Below are 19,131 nucleotides of genomic sequence, written 5' to 3'. Positions count from 1 at the left end.
CTGCGCCATCAAGTAAATGATGTTTCAAAGTTGCAGCGGTAGTTTACAGGCGGAGGAGATCAGGCTTCACTTCACTTGAAACGAAAGCCAGGGTGCGGTGAGTGAGTTGGCATGTGATCGTCGTCATTGCTCGGCGTTCCAGACCAATGGTGCCGATCGGTGGCGACATTGACCCTGCGCCTCATTAACGTCGCCTTCCCCACAGTTCGACGCATCACCACTCTCTCCTCTCTTGGAACACACACCCATCATGGCACCTGCCGTGGTGCATCTGTATAATTCGGTGGCCAAGAACGCGAGAGCGTTCAAGTAAGTTCGCAACACTATTCGAGGAGGTCGCGCACTGACAGACGAAGGGCTGCCTGGAAACATGCTGCGAAACTCGTACAGAAACAACTACCAGAATCCGCACGACCTGCCGATGCAGTACTGCAACCTATCCTCGCTCGGAATGCCCCAAAGCACCCTCTCCACCGCATTGCCTACCTCAAGCAGAGCAAGGGCCGATGGTACACCACCCACAGCCAGATCAGCGCCGCCGTCCGTCGCTTCACCACCTCCGCAGCTCGCAATTCGGGCGTGAAGTATGACAAGGCCTCCTTCCCCAAGTCACGAATTGGAAGTATCGTCAACGCCCAGGCTGGCCGCGCACCTTTCGCATCGACCCTCCGCCCGAACCTTACCGGTGGCGCATTTGGACGAACTGCAGGAGGCTACGGTTGGGGTTCTGGCAGGGCCGGAGGCGCGCGTTACTTTTCGCATGGACCCGCATCGCCCGCCCAAGTCATCAACAACGTGTCTCAGGCTGTGCGAGCATTCCTCGTCGGTGGACAGAAGGCTCAGTTCGATGGCGTCAACCCTCACAACGGCGAGAAGCGCTTCAAGACTGTGTCCGCGCTACAAGACCAGGTCAACCGTACGCTGAACAAGGTTCCCAAGGCTACCCCTGGATCCTACATCAGCTTCAACGTTAACCCCACCGTCACCGCTCTTACTCCCCTAAAGGCCGTCAAGGGCTTCACCTCGTTCGCACAGGAGAAGGAGACACTCAACAGCGAGGGTCTCCTCGATGTCCTGTCTGTCGACTTCTCAAGGGCCGTCAAGGAGCTCGCAGCCGTTTTGAACGATCTGCAACGACTGGCGGCACTAGGCGATCTTCCCATCTCGTATGAAAACTCGGTTCTCAAAGTCCACTTCCCTGGTTGTGATGCGCAAACAGTGGAGACGATATGCAACGACTTTGAAGTCTCTAGAGGCGCAGTTCATCAGGATGCAGACTTTGACTCTTTCGTCGGCACCGATATTGCGCTACTCTTCCCCTTCGCACCTAGCCAAACACCCTCCGAATGTTCATTCTACGACAAGCCCGTTGCCGAGCGCCAACACGTACAACCGAACATCGACTGGACGCACATGCTCTCGCCATCAATCGCGGCTTCAGAAGACTTCTCGACCCATTCGGAACAAAGCTATGACCAGCTAGACGACTTTGAGACTGAGCCAAACCCGTGGTTATCCTCTTCGTCGCCATCAGGATACGACAGCTTGCATACTAGCGAGGCTGATGAAATGGACATGCACACCCCGTTGGAATACCAGGGCGTTGAAGGCATGTACAGGTTCATGGCTCAGTGCGAGTCGCGGTAGATGGATATAGGAAATGCGTTGACGAATGATGATACCTCTTGGCTTAGATTGCTGGAATAGCGTTTTGGACATTTTCCTCTCCTTTGTAGAATTGAATCAATGAATCAAGTAACATTAGAAACCTCCGTCATGCAATGCGTAAGATGTCAGTGCAACTAAAATTAAGAGTCATTATGAGCATGCATGATTCATCTTGACTCGCAGTACCGACAGGCGACATCCGCATCATCATCATCATCATCACCAAGTCTAGCCGAGCGGCATAGTTCCGTCTCTGCATTAACCGGAAGAGGCAGGGCCTATCGAACGTTAACGTAAGAAGTTCGGGTTATGAGTTTATTTCCGGACAAGGGCGTTGGGATGTCAACCTCCACTTTTTTTTGCTTGCTTCCTACTCTTCAACCTCGGGAGGCGCAAACATGACTTCTAACATGTTCGCACGCGTTTGCGAGCTGGAATCTGTGTGTATCTTGGTGCGCAGAAGTGTGTAGGTGATTATTTTTCACTGGTTTCAAGAGATTGGGAAGAGCGGGATTGTAAGATTGGGAAGGATTGTGCTGTGTGATACCGTATTCCCGGGAGAAGGCGAAGACGAGAAGAAACGACGAACGAAGACGAAGAGGATTTGGCAAACGCGGGGATGGAGATGAAAGCACCGCAACGCGAGAAAGAGGAGGGAGTCAATGGACATGTAAGAAATGACATGTCAACATCGGAAAAGAGCATGACTACTGCAAACCCGCAGCCGGACATCGAACTCTACACAACCAACACTCCACAATCCATGCCAGAAACCTCGCCAACCCACCAACCACCTCAAGCATCAAAACCAAACAAAATCACTTCTCCCCCAGATACCCACCCAGTCGACGTCCCCCCCAACGGCGGCTACGGCTGGATCTGCGTCGCCGCCGTCGCAACGATAAACGGCCACACCTGGGGCTTAAACTCCGCCTACGCCGTCTTCCTCGCGCACTACCTCTCTACCTCTACTTTTCCAGGCGCAACACCGCTCCAGTACGCCTTCATCGGCGGCCTCTCCATCTCCCAGGCGCTCATCGTCTCGCCCGTAGCCACATACACAACCCGGCGCTTCGGCACGCGAACCACCCTCTTCATCGGCGTGTTCTTCGAAACCGTGTCCTTCATCGGCGCGTCCTTCGCATCGTCTATCTGGCACCTTTTCCTGTCCCAAGGCGTGTGTTTCGGATGGGGCATGGGCTTCCTTTTCGTGGGGTCTGTGGGGATAGCAGCGCAGTGGTTCACTACGCACCGTAGTCTGGCGAATGGGTGTTGTGCTGCGGGGAGTGGGCTCGGCGGGCTGATATATAGTCTTGCGGCGCAGGCGATGATTAGGGATATCGGGTTGCCGTGGGCGTTTCGCACGCTGGCGGTTGTGGCGGGCGTGGTGAATAGTGTTTGTGCGTGCGTGATTCGGGATCGGAACAAGGAGGTGGGGAGTAGGCAGGTATGTTCGCTTTTTTCGTTCTTTTTGTTCTTGTTGGTATGGATGCGAGACGGGATACAGCGAACGTGGCTTGTATCCTCCAACGCACATCGCACATCCCAAGCACCAGCTCGAGAGCTCCATCACAACCAAACGCAACCCTCATACTAACACACCCCCAGGTCAGCTTCGACCACACCCTCTTCCGCAAACCCCAATTCATAGCCCTCCTCGCCTTCGGCGTCCTAAGCATGCTCGGCTACATAGTCCTCCTCTTCAGTCTGCCCAGGTACGTTGTCGCCGTACAAAACACCTGTGAGATACACACTGACTCCTCCTCCCCTCTATAGCTACGCCCGCACAATCGGGCTAACCGCCAACCAAGGCAGCATCATCGGCGCCGTCTTCAACCTGGGCCAAGCCCTCGGCCGGCCCCCCATAGGCTACTTCTCCGACTCCATAGGCCGGTTAAACATGGCTGGCAGCATGACGTTCCTCGTCGGCGTCTTCTGCCTGTTAATCTGGATCTTCGCGAAGAGCTTTGGTGTTCTGGTTTTCTTTAGTCTGCTGGGTGGATGTGTGGCGGGCACGTTTTGGGCGACGGCTGCGCCGGTTACGACCGAGGTTATGGGGTTGAGGGATTTGCCGAGTGCGTTGAGTATTACTTGGTTGGTGTTGGTGCTGCCTACTACTTGTGAGTCTGTACTGTTCTTTCGCCCTGGTTTTTCTGTCCGTCTTTTTTCTATGATTGCTTTCGCTTACGTGGGAACGTGTGCTGACGCGTGATTAACAGTCTCCGAACCCATCGGCCTCGAGATCGTCGCGTTCAACGGAGGGAGCTACACCGGTGCTATCCTCTTCACGGGCTGGATGTACATCGGCGCTGCGGTTTGTTTGTGGATGGTGAGGACGTGGAAGATTGGCGAAGATGAAGAGAATGCTGCGGCGGCTGCGAAGGGGGATGTTGATCCCACAGTGGCTGAGGCGGAGAGCTTTCAACGGAGTCCGTTCGTGAAGAGGATGTTTATGATTCGAAAGGTTTGATATCATGCTAAAAATGACCTCCTTTCCAAGTACAGGACGAAGTAGTGTGACATAGCACAAATAACACACATCACCTAAATCCATCTGAGTCTGTACAGACATTCGAAGCTCCATTCAAACACACGTCAATTTTCAAAAAGAACAGTATATATTACCCAATTTGCTATCCAACTAATCCCAAATTCCAAATCGCGCAACCTTCCCTTTCCTCCGCCCAGTATACCCTCCCGTTCATTCCCCAAACATACATAAGAAAAGCTATATAACCAGGAGAAATCTGTTGTGTGTGTATACAATTTGAGCTTTAATTTCGAAAAAAAACGGTCTTGCGGGGGTATATATTCCAATAGCCAACCTAAGTCGCTGTGCTGTGCTGTAAAAGACAGAAGAAAAGGGCAACGCGAGCAGTAGAAGCAAGCATTAAGGTAGGTAAACAGGCGCAGAACCCATGTTAAGGCAGCGACAGAAAACGCTCGTGTAGAGCAAGCGGTAGAGCAACGCAAAAGGGAAAAACTCTTTAACAAAGGAAAAGGTTGTTGGTTTTGCAGTTTCGTCGTTCTTGTTTGTGTGTCATGGTCGCAGAATCTACCGTTGTTGTAGTTCCCGGCCAAAGTTCAACGCTAGTGGCGTGAGTTCGCCATCAACAGTGCTTTCATCGTCGTAGAAGCCGCTTTCGCTGAAAGGCTCGATTTCGGCGTCTTGGTCGTAGGCTTGCTTGCGCATCAGAGGTGGTGTGCGGGGCTGCTTGCCCAAGGCGGGGAAACCGGCTTCGGTTGACGCGCGCGAGCTGTTCGAGTTTGTGCGCAGGGGCTGAGGGCGCTGCGACGAGGATGAGAGTTCTGATCCGCGGCGCGCGTTGGAGGTTGGTGGTGTCATAAGGCCTGAGAGGAAGGACTGAGCGGAGTGGGGCTGCGCACGGGATGGTGTCTGGGTCCGCGTGGTGGTTGAGGTGCCTGCGAGAGAGGAGGTAGCCTCGCCACGGCCCTTGCGCCAGTTACCGATGGCAGCAGCGAGCTGGACTGCCTTAGGTGAAGCAAAATTTGAGAGCGAACTCAAGGTTGGGAGGGACTTTTGTCCGCCCGAGATGAGTCGCTCCTTCTCACTTTGCTCCATCTGCAAGTTGGTACGGATGCGGATTGCGGCATCACGAACAGTCTCGCGGTCAAAGGTTGGCTGGGCAAGAGAGTTGATGAGATCGTTCAGGTCATCAACACGTACACCAAGTAGCTCACGGAGCCAGTTGATCTCAGTGTCGCGTTCCTTCAACTTAGCCGGGGCCTCGGTATCGACATCTTCAAGCTGGCGCTCAAGAGCTTCGATACGACCCTCGCGCTCTTGCAGCTGCTCCTGGAGAACGCCAATAGATTCGCGCAGCGCTTGGGGCGAGATCTTCTCTGCGCCACTAGGAGCAAATGAAGAGGTAGACGTAGGGGACTTGGATGCTGCTGCAACAGCGGCGTTGACGGCTTCCTTTGCGACCTGAAGCTTCTCTTCCAGCAGCGCAATCTTGTCCTTGAAGTGATCGAGCTTGGAGTCGGCGAGCGCAAGCTTGTCATTGTGGAAAGCATCGGCACGATCCTTGTCTTCACGAGCGATTTCAAGAGCGCGAGCGTGCTCATGCTGCACGTGCTCAAGTTGGCGTTCGAAAGTGCGCTGCTGCTCCTGCAGGCTGTGTCTGTTGTTCTCGATCGCTTCCTGTACGGCTTGCTTCTTGAGGTCGGAAGCGGCCTCCAGATCCAGTTCGTGCTTCTCCTTGGCGGTATCAGCATCTAGGCGAACCTGGTCAAGCTCAGCGCGAACACGGGCGATCTCGCTCTCAAGCTCGTGGCGAACGATGTTGACTTGGTTATTAGCTGCGTCAACATCGGCCTCCATAAGCACGCGGGTGCGGCGGATCTCAACGTGCGCAGCATCCCTAGCCTCGCGCATGTCACGTTCGTAGCGCTGGGCGTTCTTCTGGTGCTCCAGAGATTCCCTCCTCAGCTCTTCAATTGTCTCCTCAAGTCTGGCGTTGTGCTTCTGGGTTTGCTCGAGATGAATCCTGAGTCTCATACCCTCACGTTCCTGGGTCTCCAAGCGCTCGAGCTCCCTCTCCAAACGCTCTCGTGTGCGACCTTCAGCCTCAATGCGTGCGCTGAGAACCTCGTACTTGGTTGCGGAGGCCTCTTCGTTCTTTTGCCATTGAGCACGCTCAGATGCGACCTGCTGTGAAGCGGCAACCATGTCTTGCTGTAGCTTCTCGAGCTTGGTGCGCATCGACTCGCGTACTCGGGTCGCCTCCTCGGCCTGGAAGCGCGCCTCTCCGATAGCCTTGCGCAGCTGCTCTCCTTCCTCGTGAGCGTGCTGAAGGTCACCACGCCACTTGTTGGCGGAAATACGGTGTTCCTCGAGCGTAAAGTTGAGTGCCTCGTTCTCCGCGGTGACTGAATCGAGTCTCTTCTTGAGGTCCTCCTCCGAGCTTTCCAGGGCGATGTTTGTAAGCTTGAGCTGCTCGTTCTCAATATCGAGAGTGGCGAGTCTATCGCGCATGTTGGCTGCATCCGCCTGGTATGAGTTCAGGCTGCGGCGGAGGTCATCTCGCTCCTCTGTCAATGTACCAATCTTGTGTTCGTCATCACGGGAAGTCTGCTGGAGAAGCGTGAGTTCTTCCTCCGTGACCTTGAGCAGGCGCGCAGAGTCTGCTTCACGAGCCTCGATGGCTTGGCGGGCTTCAGCTTCCTCGTTGAATCGAAGCGTGGCTTCCTTGAGCATTTCCTCAAGGTCCGCGATACGAACATCACTCTCCTGGACGGCCTTGGAGTTCTCACGCTCGGCAACCTCGTCACCGTGGCGCTTCAGGGCATCCTCAACAAGCTCACGAACCTCCTCAGCCTGAAGATGATGGCTAGTGGTCTGCGCAATGGAAGCCTTGAGGCTACCAATGACCTGGTAGATTTCGGACATATCGACCTGTGGCTGGGGAATATCGACGGGAGCCTCGAGAGTGGCGGCAGGCTTCTGGTTTGCCAATGCTTCCGCAACAATAGAGCGGATCATATCGGGCTGTACATTTTCGGCGGTTGGCGCACTGGGAGCTGAAGGCTGGTGGGATGCGAGTGCTTCAGCGACAATGGAGCGAATAGTCTCCGCCTGTAACTGTTCCACAGCTGGCGTTTGTTGTGACGCAAGGGCTTCGGTGACAATTGCCTTCAGGTCGTCAGGCCAGATCTGCTCAGGGACTGGGGGTGGCATTGGCTGAGGAGCGTGCGTCTCGAACGCTTCCAACACGATGGACCGGATGTCGTCAGGCTTGACCGATTCCACGGGCTTAGGAAGATGGGTTGCGAGCATGTCAGCAAGGATAGAACGGACGTCGTCAGGCTTGAGAGCCTCAGTCCAGGATGCGATCGTGGTAGAAGCAATTGCATCCTGGACAATGTCGCGGATCTGAGCAGCAGGAACAGGTTCGACAGGTTGTACAGGTGGCTGGTGTTGCGCAAGCGCATCGGTGACGATCTCCCGGATCTTCTCTGGGATCATTGGCTCGGGAACGGGCACCGGAATAGATGTGATCTGTGATTGGTGCATCTCAAGCGCGTCCTGGACGATGGATCGGATCTTCTCCAACTTCCTGTCCTTTCCACGAGATCGATTACGGTAGTCAACGTCGGTCTCTGCTTCGTCATCTTCGTCGTCGGCATCGCTGTCCAGGCGTGCGCTAGTCGACATGCTACGGCGGCCGCGTCCCGGACGTTGCGACATCATTGCAAGTGCCTCTTGAATGCCTTGCAGGTTTTGCTCTAGCGGGCCAAGGCGGTCCTGCAGGAGACGGCCCATGAGGTCATCAACATGCTTGTCGAAAAAGCCGCTGCGTGTCTGGACCTTGGACTCGTCTTCAGTAAGAAGACCTTCGTCCCAATCGCTCATGGGTCCGGCGTCAGCATTGTTCATGTGGCGTACAGGCGAGTCGTATGGGAGCGCAGCCCGCTCATCGTCAAACGGATCCTGCACTGATGTTGCAGATCCCTGCATCGGGCGTCCCGGGAAGAATCCCCGACGGGGGCTGGGGCTGGGGGCGTCACTGCGCATCTTGAAGTTGGGTTGCAGGTCATTGCGCTCAAACACGTTTGGCGTTCTCTGGGGGGAAGATTGGTCCCAAGAGGCTTCGTCGCGCTCGACGCCAAAGTCCGAGCCCTCACCATCCATATGCTTCATGACAGCATCAATGTCGTTAAAGGAAGCATCACCAAGTTGGTCGAAATCAGCACTTTCGCTTTCAGGGTAGCCTTTGTGCCTGCCAGATTCCATAGCAGTCTTGAACGAGCCGTCGTCGCTAGGCCTGTACGTAGTTGCTGGGCTTCTGCTTGCGTATCTCGGTGGAGACACTTGAGACTTCTCGGGATCTTCAACCTGGGACGGCTTCGTAACGTGGAAGCCGAAGTCGTAGCCAGCACTGTTGAACTGCGGTCGGAACTCGAAGGGCTTGGCGTTGGCAGAAAGCGTGCTCTTGTGAGAGTGCTTGTTGCCCAATGGCTCGGGCTCCTCGGTGGTTGGCGTAGGCACATCGCTCGCGTGAGGTGTGTCGTCGTCTGCACCTAGATCGCTCTCTGGTGCAGGCGAAATAGGCTCCATGATGACCTCTTCCGTTGGCTGCGACAGAGGCTCGGGGCTCTTCGACTTGGCCTTGATCTGCTCACGTACGGGCGACAGGTTCTCCTTGTCTTCTGCGACGGCCTCCCTTTCGACTTGAGGCTCTTGCTTGCTAGCGTTGGGCTGTCTGACTTCTGCCAAAGGCTGCGATGCAAGCACGGGCTGGAGTGCAAACTTGGGGACATCGTCACCATCAGCGCGGTCACGGCGAGCTCGCTTTTCGCGCCCGTCGGCTTGCTTGGGTCGGCCAGACTCATCCTCGTGGTCCTCACGGCCTTCAGTCTCGGGAGTCTGCGAGCGCGTGTTGTCCGGACGGATGATCGGCACGGCCTTCGAGCGTGTGGCTGGCTTGATGATGTCGCTTTGAGATAGGTTGACATCTCCGAAGATCTTCGAGGAAAAGCTTGTTGGAGCAGGAGCCGGCTTGTTGGGGTTGAAGGTAGACACGCCAGGGTTGAACGCGGGCGCTTCTGGCTTGAAGGCTGGCGGGCTGGAGAAGTTGAAGCCACCAGATGGGAACGGAGAGCTGTCTGCCGCAGGCTTGAACACAGGAGCTTCAGCCACAGGCTTGAACGCTGGAGCATCAGGCTTGAACACGGGTGCATCCGGCTTAAAGGCAGGAGCCGACACGTTGAAGTTGGCCAATGCATCGATGCTGGGCTTGTTGTTGGCTGGGACAGCAGCAGGAGCAGCAGCTGTAGCTGGCTTAACTGCGGGTGCAAAGCTGAAGCCTGAGGAGAAGGATCCGGGCTGGAAAGACGCTGCAGGGTTGAACTTGAACTCCTTAGCCTCAACATTGAGCTTCGAGATCGAGGAACGCGAAGCGTGCTTGCTGTGCATCGCCGATGCAGGCTTGCTGAATGCGAACTTGTTGTCCTTCCATGAGTTGCTGACCTGGGACGGTGCTTGGGAGTGCTGCGCAGAGCTCTGTGTAGGGTTGCGAACCTCTCCATCTTCCAAGCTGGGGTTTGTGTTCTCTGAGATGTTGGTCTTCGCACCGTCGCTGTCGGAGCGAGGGTTCTGCTGGGCAGGGAACGAGAAGGAGACAGGCTTCTGAGACTTGGTGAGTGAATGCGACTTGCTGTGCGGCTGAGGTTGGTGCAGGATCGTTCGCGAGTCCTCCCACGTAGGGTTAGCCACAGCATTGGAAGGCTTGTAGGATACGTTAGTCTCTGGCTCCGTACTGAAGTCACCTCCTTCCGCAAACTGCTTGTCGATAGCTTCTTCCAAGTGATACTCTTCGTTCGCCGCCTCGCGTTCAAGGTTCTCACTAAGGTTATGGCGATGACTGCGAGGACGCGGTACAGCAATCTCCGGTGCAGGTTGAGTGGCATGCTTCATAGCCGGAACCTCATCCTCCTCATCTTCATCTTCAGGTACTTCGGCCAACGTGGAGGAGGGACGCAGTCCAAGGACTTGTTGCTGTTGCTGCTGAAGAAGCTGGTTCTGTAGCTGCTGTTGTTGCAATTGCATCTGCAATTGGAAGTCGTCCCTCTGTGTCGGCGTAATGGGAAACTGCTGGCCGGGTCTCATGCCGAATGGAGAGTGTGGCGAGATCATTCCGGAAAGATCAGGCCTGCTCAGAGCAAGAGCAGGGGAGCCACTACGTCCATCTTGGGAGTTGAAGTATCCAGCAGGCGACCAAGTGCCCGAAGGTGAGTAACCGTGTTGAGCAAAGTTGGCAGGCGACCCAAAAGTTGAATGGCGATGCATGTGCATGCTGGGACGCTGGTTTCCAAAAGCAGCCGGAGACGCGATCGATTGTCGGGACATGTGCCCTGGCGAGGGTCCGAATGGAAAGCCGGCGATGCTGCCTTGCCTGGCCATGCGAAGACTGCCAGCTGAGGAGGTCGGAATTGGTGGAGTAAAGCCTTGCCCAGGGTGTTGCTGTGATGACGCTGTTCGTGACATGGGAAGAGGGATATCTTCCTCGCCACCGATACTGACACCAAGTGCTGCCAGTTTAGCTTCAAGCAGAGAGTTCTCATAGTCCTTCCACTCTGATTCCTTTGAGACGCGGACCTTGTACTGCTTGTTGGAGTTGGCGCGTTCTGCCTTGACATCTTCCTCAGCGGGCCAGATGGCACGGTTGTGTGTCTCTAAGCCTCCAGTACTGAAGCCACGAGTATCGTAGCCCTGCTGCTCAAGCTGTCGGAGCTTGTTGTGAACAGCCTCTGCGGTCATCGGCTTCGGAGGGAATCCAGGGTTGCCCCTGGGAATGTCTCGCGGTATCGAGATGATGCAGCCCTTGCCCTTGACAATGACCTTCTTTCGCATCCGAGGTTGCGCAGGTGCTGCACCTGGAGGAGCCAAGAATGACTTGCTTGGGGTGTCGGGAAGTGGCTTGTTCGACAACTCCTGGTTTACTTTGGAGGCGTCCTTGTTCGACTGCTTGCTGGGAGTTTCATCTGCCGGCTTAGCTGTTTTTGAAGGAGTCGGTACCGGCGTCTTCTCAGCCTGGGCACTGTGTCCGTTCGTACTGGGACCTGATGCGGAGTTTTGCCTGGCCGTCACCAGCTCAGGATCCGCGTACTTTGAGGCCATCATCTTGCCGAGTGCTTCCTTCTGGTCTTTACTAAAGTGGCGCCAAAAGTCCTGCTGGTTCAAGGTCTTGTTGTTGTTCCCCTGTTTGTGTCCTCTTTTCGGAGGAGGCGCAAGTGGTATATCCGGTTCTCCACCTGATCCCTCTGTATCGCTGTTATTACTCCGCCAGTCGTTTGTCTCGCGGTTCCAACGCTCTTCTAAGAATCTCTCAACCCACTCTTGCGAAGTCGGGTTCGTATCGGACGCGCGGGGAGTAGTACCGGAGGCTCGCGGTTCTTTGGTGGGAGTCACTAAATTTGGCAGTCGAGATCGGATTAGGTGTTCGAGCGTGAACTGGTTCGGCGAGGCGTTCCGTTCTAGACGCGGGATAAGATGCTCGAGATTGAACTGGTTCGGTGACTCTTCCTGCAGATCTAGCCGGGATGGAAGCAGATGTCCGAGGCCGAATGTGAGTCCGGAATTTTCCTCTTCAAAGTCGTCGCTGCCGAAATTTGTCGAGACCTGACGCGACGGATTAAAGACGGGCGGCGGGTGTCTGTACGGACTGCCCCAGCTGGCCGTGTAGTAGGAAGTGTCGGTTCGGTCGTGTCTCGCAGCGTTGGACGGGGTGCGCGGGTTGTTGCCCAGTATGGAAAAGGACGGGAGCGTAGGGAGCTCTGGGCTCGAATTGGCTAGGGTGCGAGCCGGCGAGGGGGCCGTCCAGGTGGGCGAGACTGCTTCACGCGCCTCGGGCGGAGTCGAAGCTTCACCAAAGTGCCCGGGAGCAAATGGGGGCGATGAGGGCGGCGGCTGCGAGGACGAGGTGGACCGTCGAGCGTGCATCCAAGGGTTTCCCGCTACAGCACAACTCGACGAGCTGCAACTCTTCTTTTTCCGTCTCGGATGCTGCGCGCGTCAAACAGGCGACAAATGTTCCGACGACGCTGCAGTCAGTGCTCGGGCAAAGAAACGCGCGTAGAGAGTTTCGCGCCGGGTCTGCAGTAGGATTACAAGGTAATATATCAAGGAAAGGCTGGGCTTGGTGGCTAAAAGAGCGACATGGGGTGGGATAGATGCACGATTCTGGAGACGACAGGACGAGCGAACATCCCGAGGCAGCAGCAACAGCGGATGAAGCAGGAAGAGAGGCAGTCGGAGGCGTGCCAGTGTCGTCGACAAAATGTGGACACGGACAGGAGAGCAGGCGAGGCTAATGTCAGCCATGCACGCTGCTAGCGCCTGATGCCAGTTGGCGTCAGGGGCCTTTCCGCCGAGGCCACATGAAAGAGCTGCAGCAACGCCATGCATCAAATACCCGACCCTCCAACAACTCGTTCGCTGGAGATCAATGTCGCCTTTACTATTACGTCTCACATCTGAGATAATCTGCAGTCTTCTTACGCCTCCGCCTGGTGCTACGACGCGTCTCCGTCACTGCTAATAACACGACATTTCGACATGACATGGGTGCCTCATTGCCGGGACTAACCCTCGCAGCCAATCGTATAACGGCACGTCATGTCTGGCTGCGTCATTGGCAGCTTCCAACGACTGGACGACAGATCCTGATACCCCGCCGAGGAAGCTGCCGGACATTCCAACTCCAACCATGGATATCTCCCGGCTACCACACGCGTCCTATATGTTCATAATGTCTTCTTCGACGCGACGAGCATGGTGCAGCGACATCGAGAAAGGGGACCTGACTAGTGATTAGACAACGGGAGCTAATGCTGCCCTGCAAGGATACGATGTCTTGACAGGCCTGTCGGGCACCCTTCTAGAAAATCCATTGTGCACCCATGTACAGCTAGGTGAAGAGGAATAAGCAAATACTCCCCTTTGAAGCGACTGTGTGTAAATGACTGGATGGCTGGAACATGAAAATTGGAACACTTCATCGCGTTCAAAATTACTGGCCGCACTAGCACTGTCCGCCTTCTCCAGTGGTTCCGCCCATGAGAACGACTTGTGCAGAGGTCAAATCAAGTCTGTCAGCAAAAATGTCTACATCTCTCCTAACGTTGCTGCGCCACGCGTCAGCTATGCAGTCAGCTATGCAATCCACCAGCCTGGCAAGTCGGTGAAGCCCTTTGACAGCCATACGCCCTCACAGTCAGACTTGTTGAATATGCTCCTTTGGTACTGTAGCCTGAAATATTAAACATGACCGCGCCACATTCAAGCAGCCCTCAGACCGTAGGACATGGCAGATATAATGACCTCCTGCAGTCGCCAGCTTCAAGCAGACACACTATCAACGCCAAGTCCTTCTTTTGACACTCAACTGAACACAATCAAACACCCGCGTCTCCACATCAATACATCAAACAAGATGATACTCGAACTAGCCTACATACTCACCTTTCTAATCCACTTCAACCACGCCGAAATGCTCGAAACCCCATCGCCTGGAGATCTCGATATCCTTGTCCCTATCTCCGACCCCCTCCCAACAACGCCATTCCCCATGCGTAAGCAGCAAGAATCTTCCAACAAACCATCCCAAGGTCTAATCACATGCCAGCTCCACAAGACATCCACACCTGCCAGCGTACCAACGTCCAGAACATACACCCCAAAGCAAAGTCAACTAACACAGATCGCAGGACTGTTTGGTCAACAACACCGAGAAGACGACCAGCCCCCGCCGGAAGTATACCAGCGCCATCGTGTTCGTGTGAAACTACAAGGACCGTTGAAATGGCGGGCAGATATGGCGGGGCATTTTTATCGGCAGGTTTATGATGAGTCTGGTATGTGTCTTTTCCATCTTTATGATATGCGGTTACAGCTAACGATAGGGGTGGTAGCCCAAGAATGGTATATACAGTGGTGGAGCTATGATCAGGGGCGAGCATATCGCGTTTTGACAGATGTTCATGGTTGGTTTGCTCCCCTTGTCACAATGACATGACTGTTAGTGTATTGACATGAATGGTTAGGTCGTAACTACACTGCATGGGTTTGATACATCATCCGATGAAGTCTGCTCTCCCCGTAAGCCTTCGACCCAACTCTCATCAAAGCCCGCCCTTACATTATGTACATTATCTACACTATCTACTTCCCCCCCTGATTAAAATTCATACTATACCCCCCACTCCCCTCATCCTTCGTAAACTGAAAATTCTCCGTACTCAATCCAAACGGCTTGAGTATCCCATTCCCCAACTGCTTCAACTTGCCCATCATATCCGCCATCTCCGTATTCTTCGCTTCATCCAACTGACTTGGTAGCTTCCTTAATGCGGCTTGTACGGCTTTCTGGTCGAGGCTCGAGAGCTGGTGGTGGGACGGTTTGGAAAGCGCTTGGTAGTCTTCTAGGGAGCCTTGGAGCGAGGCCCAGCCACCGACTTCGTGTCGGGCTTTTGCGCGGCGGAGAAGGGCTTTTGTGCGGAGCTTGTGGACGTCGTTTAGGGTGTGGTGCGTTCGGGTGAGAGCGTCGAGGTAGAGTTCGGTTGTGTCGTCGATTTCGGCGATTGCGCCGCCGCCGCCTGTTTCGCTCTCGCCATCTTTTCCGGGGTCTCTTTGTGCTGGTGGATCTATTCGGTCTAGTGCTTCAAGTGCTTGGGTCGCGGATTCTACGGCTTGCTTCCATTCTGAGAGCTTGAGGTGGCAGGCTGCGATGTTGGAGCGGAGGACGGCGATGTCGTATTCGAGGTATGAGGGGCAGACTGCTAGGGCTTTTTCGTAGCCTTGTATCGCGCCGTTGTATTCGCCGGATGTGAAGGTTTTGTTCGCTGAGGCTTTCTCCGTGTTGGACTCTTCAAGTAGCTTTTTCTCCTCGTCTGGGGGGAAGATCTCGGGTGTTGATGATTCGATCGCAGATGCGTCTGCTTTGGTCGCTGTTTCTTCCGGTGATGCCATGGTGGCTTGATATCAGAGTAGGGTTGACGCGTATAGAGTGTATGGATTATGCGGGTGTGTTTGGAGAAAAGGCCGATCTGTTTTCGAAGTGACGTCTGTGGTCAAGGGTCCGACTAGCGTGCCTCGGCCACGTGGGGTAAACATTCACCTAACCCCAACTTTCGAGAAGCCTCAATTGAACCTGCATAACACCTTGACACGGGCGAATCTTCGATTACAAGCCCTATATACGCCCAAGATGAGCTCTACGTAAGCAACATGCTCGAATATAACGCTCACCCATACTAACCATCCTCAGTACAACCCCACCACCCCGCATCCGCGCAGCGCTCTTCGACATGGACGGTAAACCACCCATCACTTCCCCCCTCACCACCACTAATAACCACCTCAGGCCTCCTCATCGACTCCGAAGACCTCTACAGCATAGTAACCAACACGATCCTCGAACGCTACGGCCGCCCACCCCTCCCCTGGTCCGTAAAAGCACAACTGCAAGGACGCCCCGGGCCTCAAGCCGGCAAGATATTCCACGACTGGGCGCAACTCCCCATCTCACACGAGCAATTCCTGGTCGAGCAAAAGGAACTCCAGAAAGATATCTTTTCGACCACGAAGCCGTTGCCGGGGGTTATGGACTTGCTTGCAGGGCTGAAGCAGAGGGGCGTGCACATGGCGCTTGCGACGAGTAGTAACAAGAATAATTTTGAGATTAAGAGCAAGCACCTAGGCGATCTATTCGGACACTTCAAGAAGGAACATCAAGTCCTCGGCGACGACCCAAGGATACCTTCCGGACGCGGTAAACCCGCGCCGGATATCTACCTCCTCGCTCTCTCCACCCTAAACAAGTCGCTCGAAGCAGAAGGCCAGCCACCCATTCAACCAGAAGAATGTCTCGTGTTTGAAGACAGCGTGCCAGGTGTTGAGTCGGGAAGGAGAGCGGGTATGCAGGTGGTTTGGTGTCCGCATCCGGAGTTGCTGGTGGAGTATAAGGGGAGGGAGAAGGAGGTGTTGGCGGGGCTGACGGGCGAACACAAGGAGGATGAGGAGAAGCAGTTGCAGAAGAGTGAGGTGGAGGTTACGCAGGGCAAGAGGAAGGTTGGTATGCCGGGGGAGATTGACGATGGGTGGGGGAGGTTGCATAAGAGTTTGGAGGACTTCCCGTATGATAGTTATGGGATGGGCGGCAAGGCGTGAGACATAGATATGGGCTTATTTACGCTTCTAAATGACGAGTACGGGGCGGTCAGTGGGCCGATGCGTGTACTATACATATGAGAAAGATTCCCAAAGGTCATAGAGTCTTGCATCGGATGACCCTACAGTTTGCAATCTCAAATCAGTCATGAAAACATGATTCGTATTCTTTTGTCATATACTCCATGATGTGATCATTAACCCGCATTGCGCACCAGACACGCTAGGATAGGACTCGGAAATACGCAAGCGACCTATAGATGCAACCTCTCTTCTCCATCTTTCAGTCAAAGGTATCAGACACCAACCCCTCTTGCCTCAAAAAGATATTGAGGCAGAAACGCCGGTCACCAGTCATGCGCGCCATGCCCACCCAATCAATCTCGTGCAGTCATACGCTTGTCGCAAGAAGATGGAGCAACTACGCCACCTCCTCAATCTTGGGCTTGTCGCCTGATGCGGCCGCCTCGGGGGTCTTGTCCTGGCTGGCCTTGTTCTCGTCGTCGTTCTCGAGTTCGGGCATGTCGTCGTCATCGTCGTCGCTGTCGTCTCCGCCCATGCCGCCCATACCGGGCATGCCTCCCATTCCGCCGGCACCGCCCATACCCTGCATCATGCTGGCCATGTCCATGCCCTCCATTCCGGGCATACCGCCGCCGCCAGCGCCGAGCTTGCTGAAGTCGATGCCGCCGAAGCCACCGTCGCCACCGCCACCGCCGGCCATTGGGTTCATCTGGTTCATGGACTCGTCCTCGGGTGCCTCGTCTTGCTCGTCCTCGTCGACCCACTGTGATGAGTTAGCGTACTGCTCTTGGATGTTCCGATATCGCTCAGCCTACCTTGTCGAAGTTGGTCTTCAGGAAGTGCATCTTCTTGGTGTCCTTGAGCAGACGGGGCCAGAACTCCTCCTTCATCTCCTTCTTGCGCAGTACCATTGTGACATCGCGACCGCTGTGGCTTATCTTGGACTCCTTGGGGTCGATCTCGGCGAAGAACTCGAGGTCGATGGCGTATGTGCACTTCTTGGATGTTGAGGTACCCTTGAAGCTGAGTGACTGCTCCTTAAGGTCTAGCTTGAGGTCTGACTCGGGTACATCGGCGGCGACGATGGTGAGGTATACGTAGTTCTTCTCCGGGTCGTCGGCGGATGAGCGTTGCGCCCAGGTGACTGTCGCGCGTTAGCATCTGTCGAGTATAGTGGTTGCAGGCTCTGAAGATGGTATATATCGGTCGCGAAAGGCGGTGCAAGGCGCACGTGGAAATGAGGGCTGGGAGCGGACGAGCAGCCATGTGGTGCGCTCCGATAACATCTCAGAGCTTGCATAGCGGGCAAGGCTGCAGCTTACCTTCGGGAGTGACAGTGGACATGTTGAGGGTGGTAGCTGTCTGTTGATGTTTCCAATCGAGTTCGGAGGGTCGTGCAGGATGTGGGAGTGGTTTTACGGGGAGTGTGGTGTGTAGTTGTGGTGTAGTGTTTGTGTTGACGAAGCAGATTGAAGGTGGAAGAAATGCAGTATGTGGAGGGACTAGCGTGGAAAGCAATAGAAGCTCTATGGAAACTTGGAGTTGAGGGCCCCGGTTTTGGACGATCAATTACGGAAAGCAACTCGCAGGAAGATGCAGCGGCAGATTCGATAGGTGTCTTAGATGCGCCTTGCTGTCTCTCCCAGTGCTGCGTCGAGGCAATGCTGGATGCGATGCTTGGGGCTAGTGGGTTGTTGCGACTGCCCCGCGAAAGAGCTCAACGTCACAATGGGCCCGAGCTCGATCCTGGAGCGGTTGCAAGGCACCCGAACAACGCCTCGGACCCTTACACGTGCACTCCACCACAAATCACTGGGCTGTATTCTACCAACACGCTTCCACCGCAACCACATTAGACAAGTCGACGAGACGCCCTATCTGAACACCTTCACCGACACCCGCGTTATCCGCATCTACCTGCACATACACCACCTATCAAAGGCATCAGGCAGTTCAATCGCGCAGCGTACACCCCATTGAGCGCCCACCATGGAGACCATCAGAGGTCTCCTGTGGAAGCCCACACCCGAAGAACAAGTACCTACCCTCCCCCATCCCCTCCACTCCCCACCCTCCTCTAACAGCCCCCCCAGAAGCGCAAATGCAACGCCCTCGTCCGCCAAAACGTCCGCAAACTCGACCGCGACATCCAACAACTCAAGACCACAGAACAAAAAACCAAAACCCTCATCCAACAATCCTCCAAACGCGCCGCCCGCAACCCATCCATGGCCAAGCAAGCCAACCAAGACGTGCGCATCTTCGCCCGCGAGCTAATCCGCGTCCGCAAGCAAAACAACCGCCTCATGACGTCCAAAGCGCAGCTCAACAGCGTGCAGATGCAAGTCAACGAAGCGTTTTCGGTGCGGAAAATAGAAGGGAGCATCAAGGCGAGCACGGGCATCATGAAGGACGTGAATAGCCTGGTTAGGTTACCTGAGCTGACGGGCACGATGCGCGAACTTAGCTCTGAGCTTATGAAGGCGGGGATTATTGAGGAGATGCTGGATGATACGCTGGGCGAGAATGAGATGCTGGAGGGTGAGGCGGATGAGGCGGAGGAGGAGGTGGATAAGGTGTTGAGTGAGGTGCTCAAGGATCGGTTGCCGCCGAGTAAGGCGAAAGAGGAGGAGTTGCCGGCTGCACCGCAGGCGGAAGAGGAGGAGGAAGAGGATCAGGCGGAGATGTTGGCACAGATGCGGGGACGGTTGGAGGCGCTCAAGAGCTGAGTGGGAGGGGTTGTACAT

The 19,131-nt window shown here is 55.1% G+C and overlaps 7 protein-coding genes across 7 annotated transcripts; 4 read left to right on the top strand and 3 right to left on the bottom strand.

Moving 5' to 3' along the window:
• Positions 1-250: 250 nt before the first annotated feature.
• On the top strand, positions 251-1,647 carry J4E87_008649 (uncharacterized protein; the record flags this gene model as incomplete). Its single annotated transcript, XM_049380234.1, has 2 exons — positions 251-309; positions 357-1,647. The coding sequence occupies 2 exons, from the start codon at positions 251-253 to the stop codon at positions 1,645-1,647; spliced, it is 1,350 nt and encodes a 449-aa protein (XP_049229976.1).
• A 784-nt stretch (positions 1,648-2,431) lies between these two features.
• Positions 2,432-4,138, top strand: J4E87_008648 (uncharacterized protein; the record flags this gene model as incomplete). Its single annotated transcript, XM_049380233.1, has 4 exons — positions 2,432-3,115; positions 3,277-3,383; positions 3,445-3,788; positions 3,888-4,138. 4 exons carry the CDS (start codon positions 2,432-2,434, stop codon positions 4,136-4,138), a joined length of 1,386 nt encoding a protein of 461 aa, XP_049229975.1.
• A 585-nt stretch (positions 4,139-4,723) lies between these two features.
• Positions 4,724-12,133, bottom strand: J4E87_008647 (uncharacterized protein; the record flags this gene model as incomplete). Its single annotated transcript, XM_049380232.1, has 1 exon — positions 4,724-12,133. The coding sequence occupies one exon, from the start codon at positions 12,131-12,133 to the stop codon at positions 4,724-4,726; it is 7,410 nt and encodes a 2,469-aa protein (XP_049229974.1).
• A 2,220-nt stretch (positions 12,134-14,353) lies between these two features.
• J4E87_008646 (uncharacterized protein) lies at positions 14,354-15,160 on the bottom strand (the record flags this gene model as incomplete). Its single annotated transcript, XM_049380231.1, has 1 exon — positions 14,354-15,160. The coding sequence occupies one exon, from the start codon at positions 15,158-15,160 to the stop codon at positions 14,354-14,356; it is 807 nt and encodes a 268-aa protein (XP_049229973.1).
• A 238-nt stretch (positions 15,161-15,398) lies between these two features.
• On the top strand, positions 15,399-16,360 carry J4E87_008645 (uncharacterized protein; the record flags this gene model as incomplete). The annotated part of the gene is made up of 3 exons (XM_049380230.1): positions 15,399-15,409; positions 15,459-15,505; positions 15,555-16,360. 3 exons carry the CDS (start codon positions 15,399-15,401, stop codon positions 16,358-16,360), a joined length of 864 nt encoding a protein of 287 aa, XP_049229972.1.
• A 421-nt stretch (positions 16,361-16,781) lies between these two features.
• On the bottom strand, positions 16,782-17,728 carry J4E87_008644 (uncharacterized protein; the record flags this gene model as incomplete). Its single annotated transcript, XM_049380229.1, has 3 exons — positions 16,782-17,147; positions 17,200-17,528; positions 17,707-17,728. 3 exons carry the CDS (start codon positions 17,726-17,728, stop codon positions 16,782-16,784), a joined length of 717 nt encoding a protein of 238 aa, XP_049229971.1.
• Positions 17,729-18,373: 645 nt separating this feature from the next.
• On the top strand, positions 18,374-19,113 carry J4E87_008643 (uncharacterized protein; the record flags this gene model as incomplete). The annotated part of the gene is made up of 2 exons (XM_049380228.1): positions 18,374-18,421; positions 18,478-19,113. 2 exons carry the CDS (start codon positions 18,374-18,376, stop codon positions 19,111-19,113), a joined length of 684 nt encoding a protein of 227 aa, XP_049229970.1.
• Between the last annotated feature and the right edge of the window lie 18 nt (positions 19,114-19,131).

This window comes from Alternaria ethzedia, assembly GCF_023757985.1.
Source record: "Alternaria ethzedia strain BMP 0044 chromosome Unknown scaffold_28, whole genome shotgun sequence".
In the NCBI taxonomy this organism is placed as follows: Eukaryota; Fungi; Ascomycota; class Dothideomycetes; order Pleosporales; family Pleosporaceae; genus Alternaria; species Alternaria ethzedia.
The sequence above is the reverse complement of the archived record's forward strand: the minus strand, read 5'-3'. Positions and strand labels throughout refer to the sequence as shown.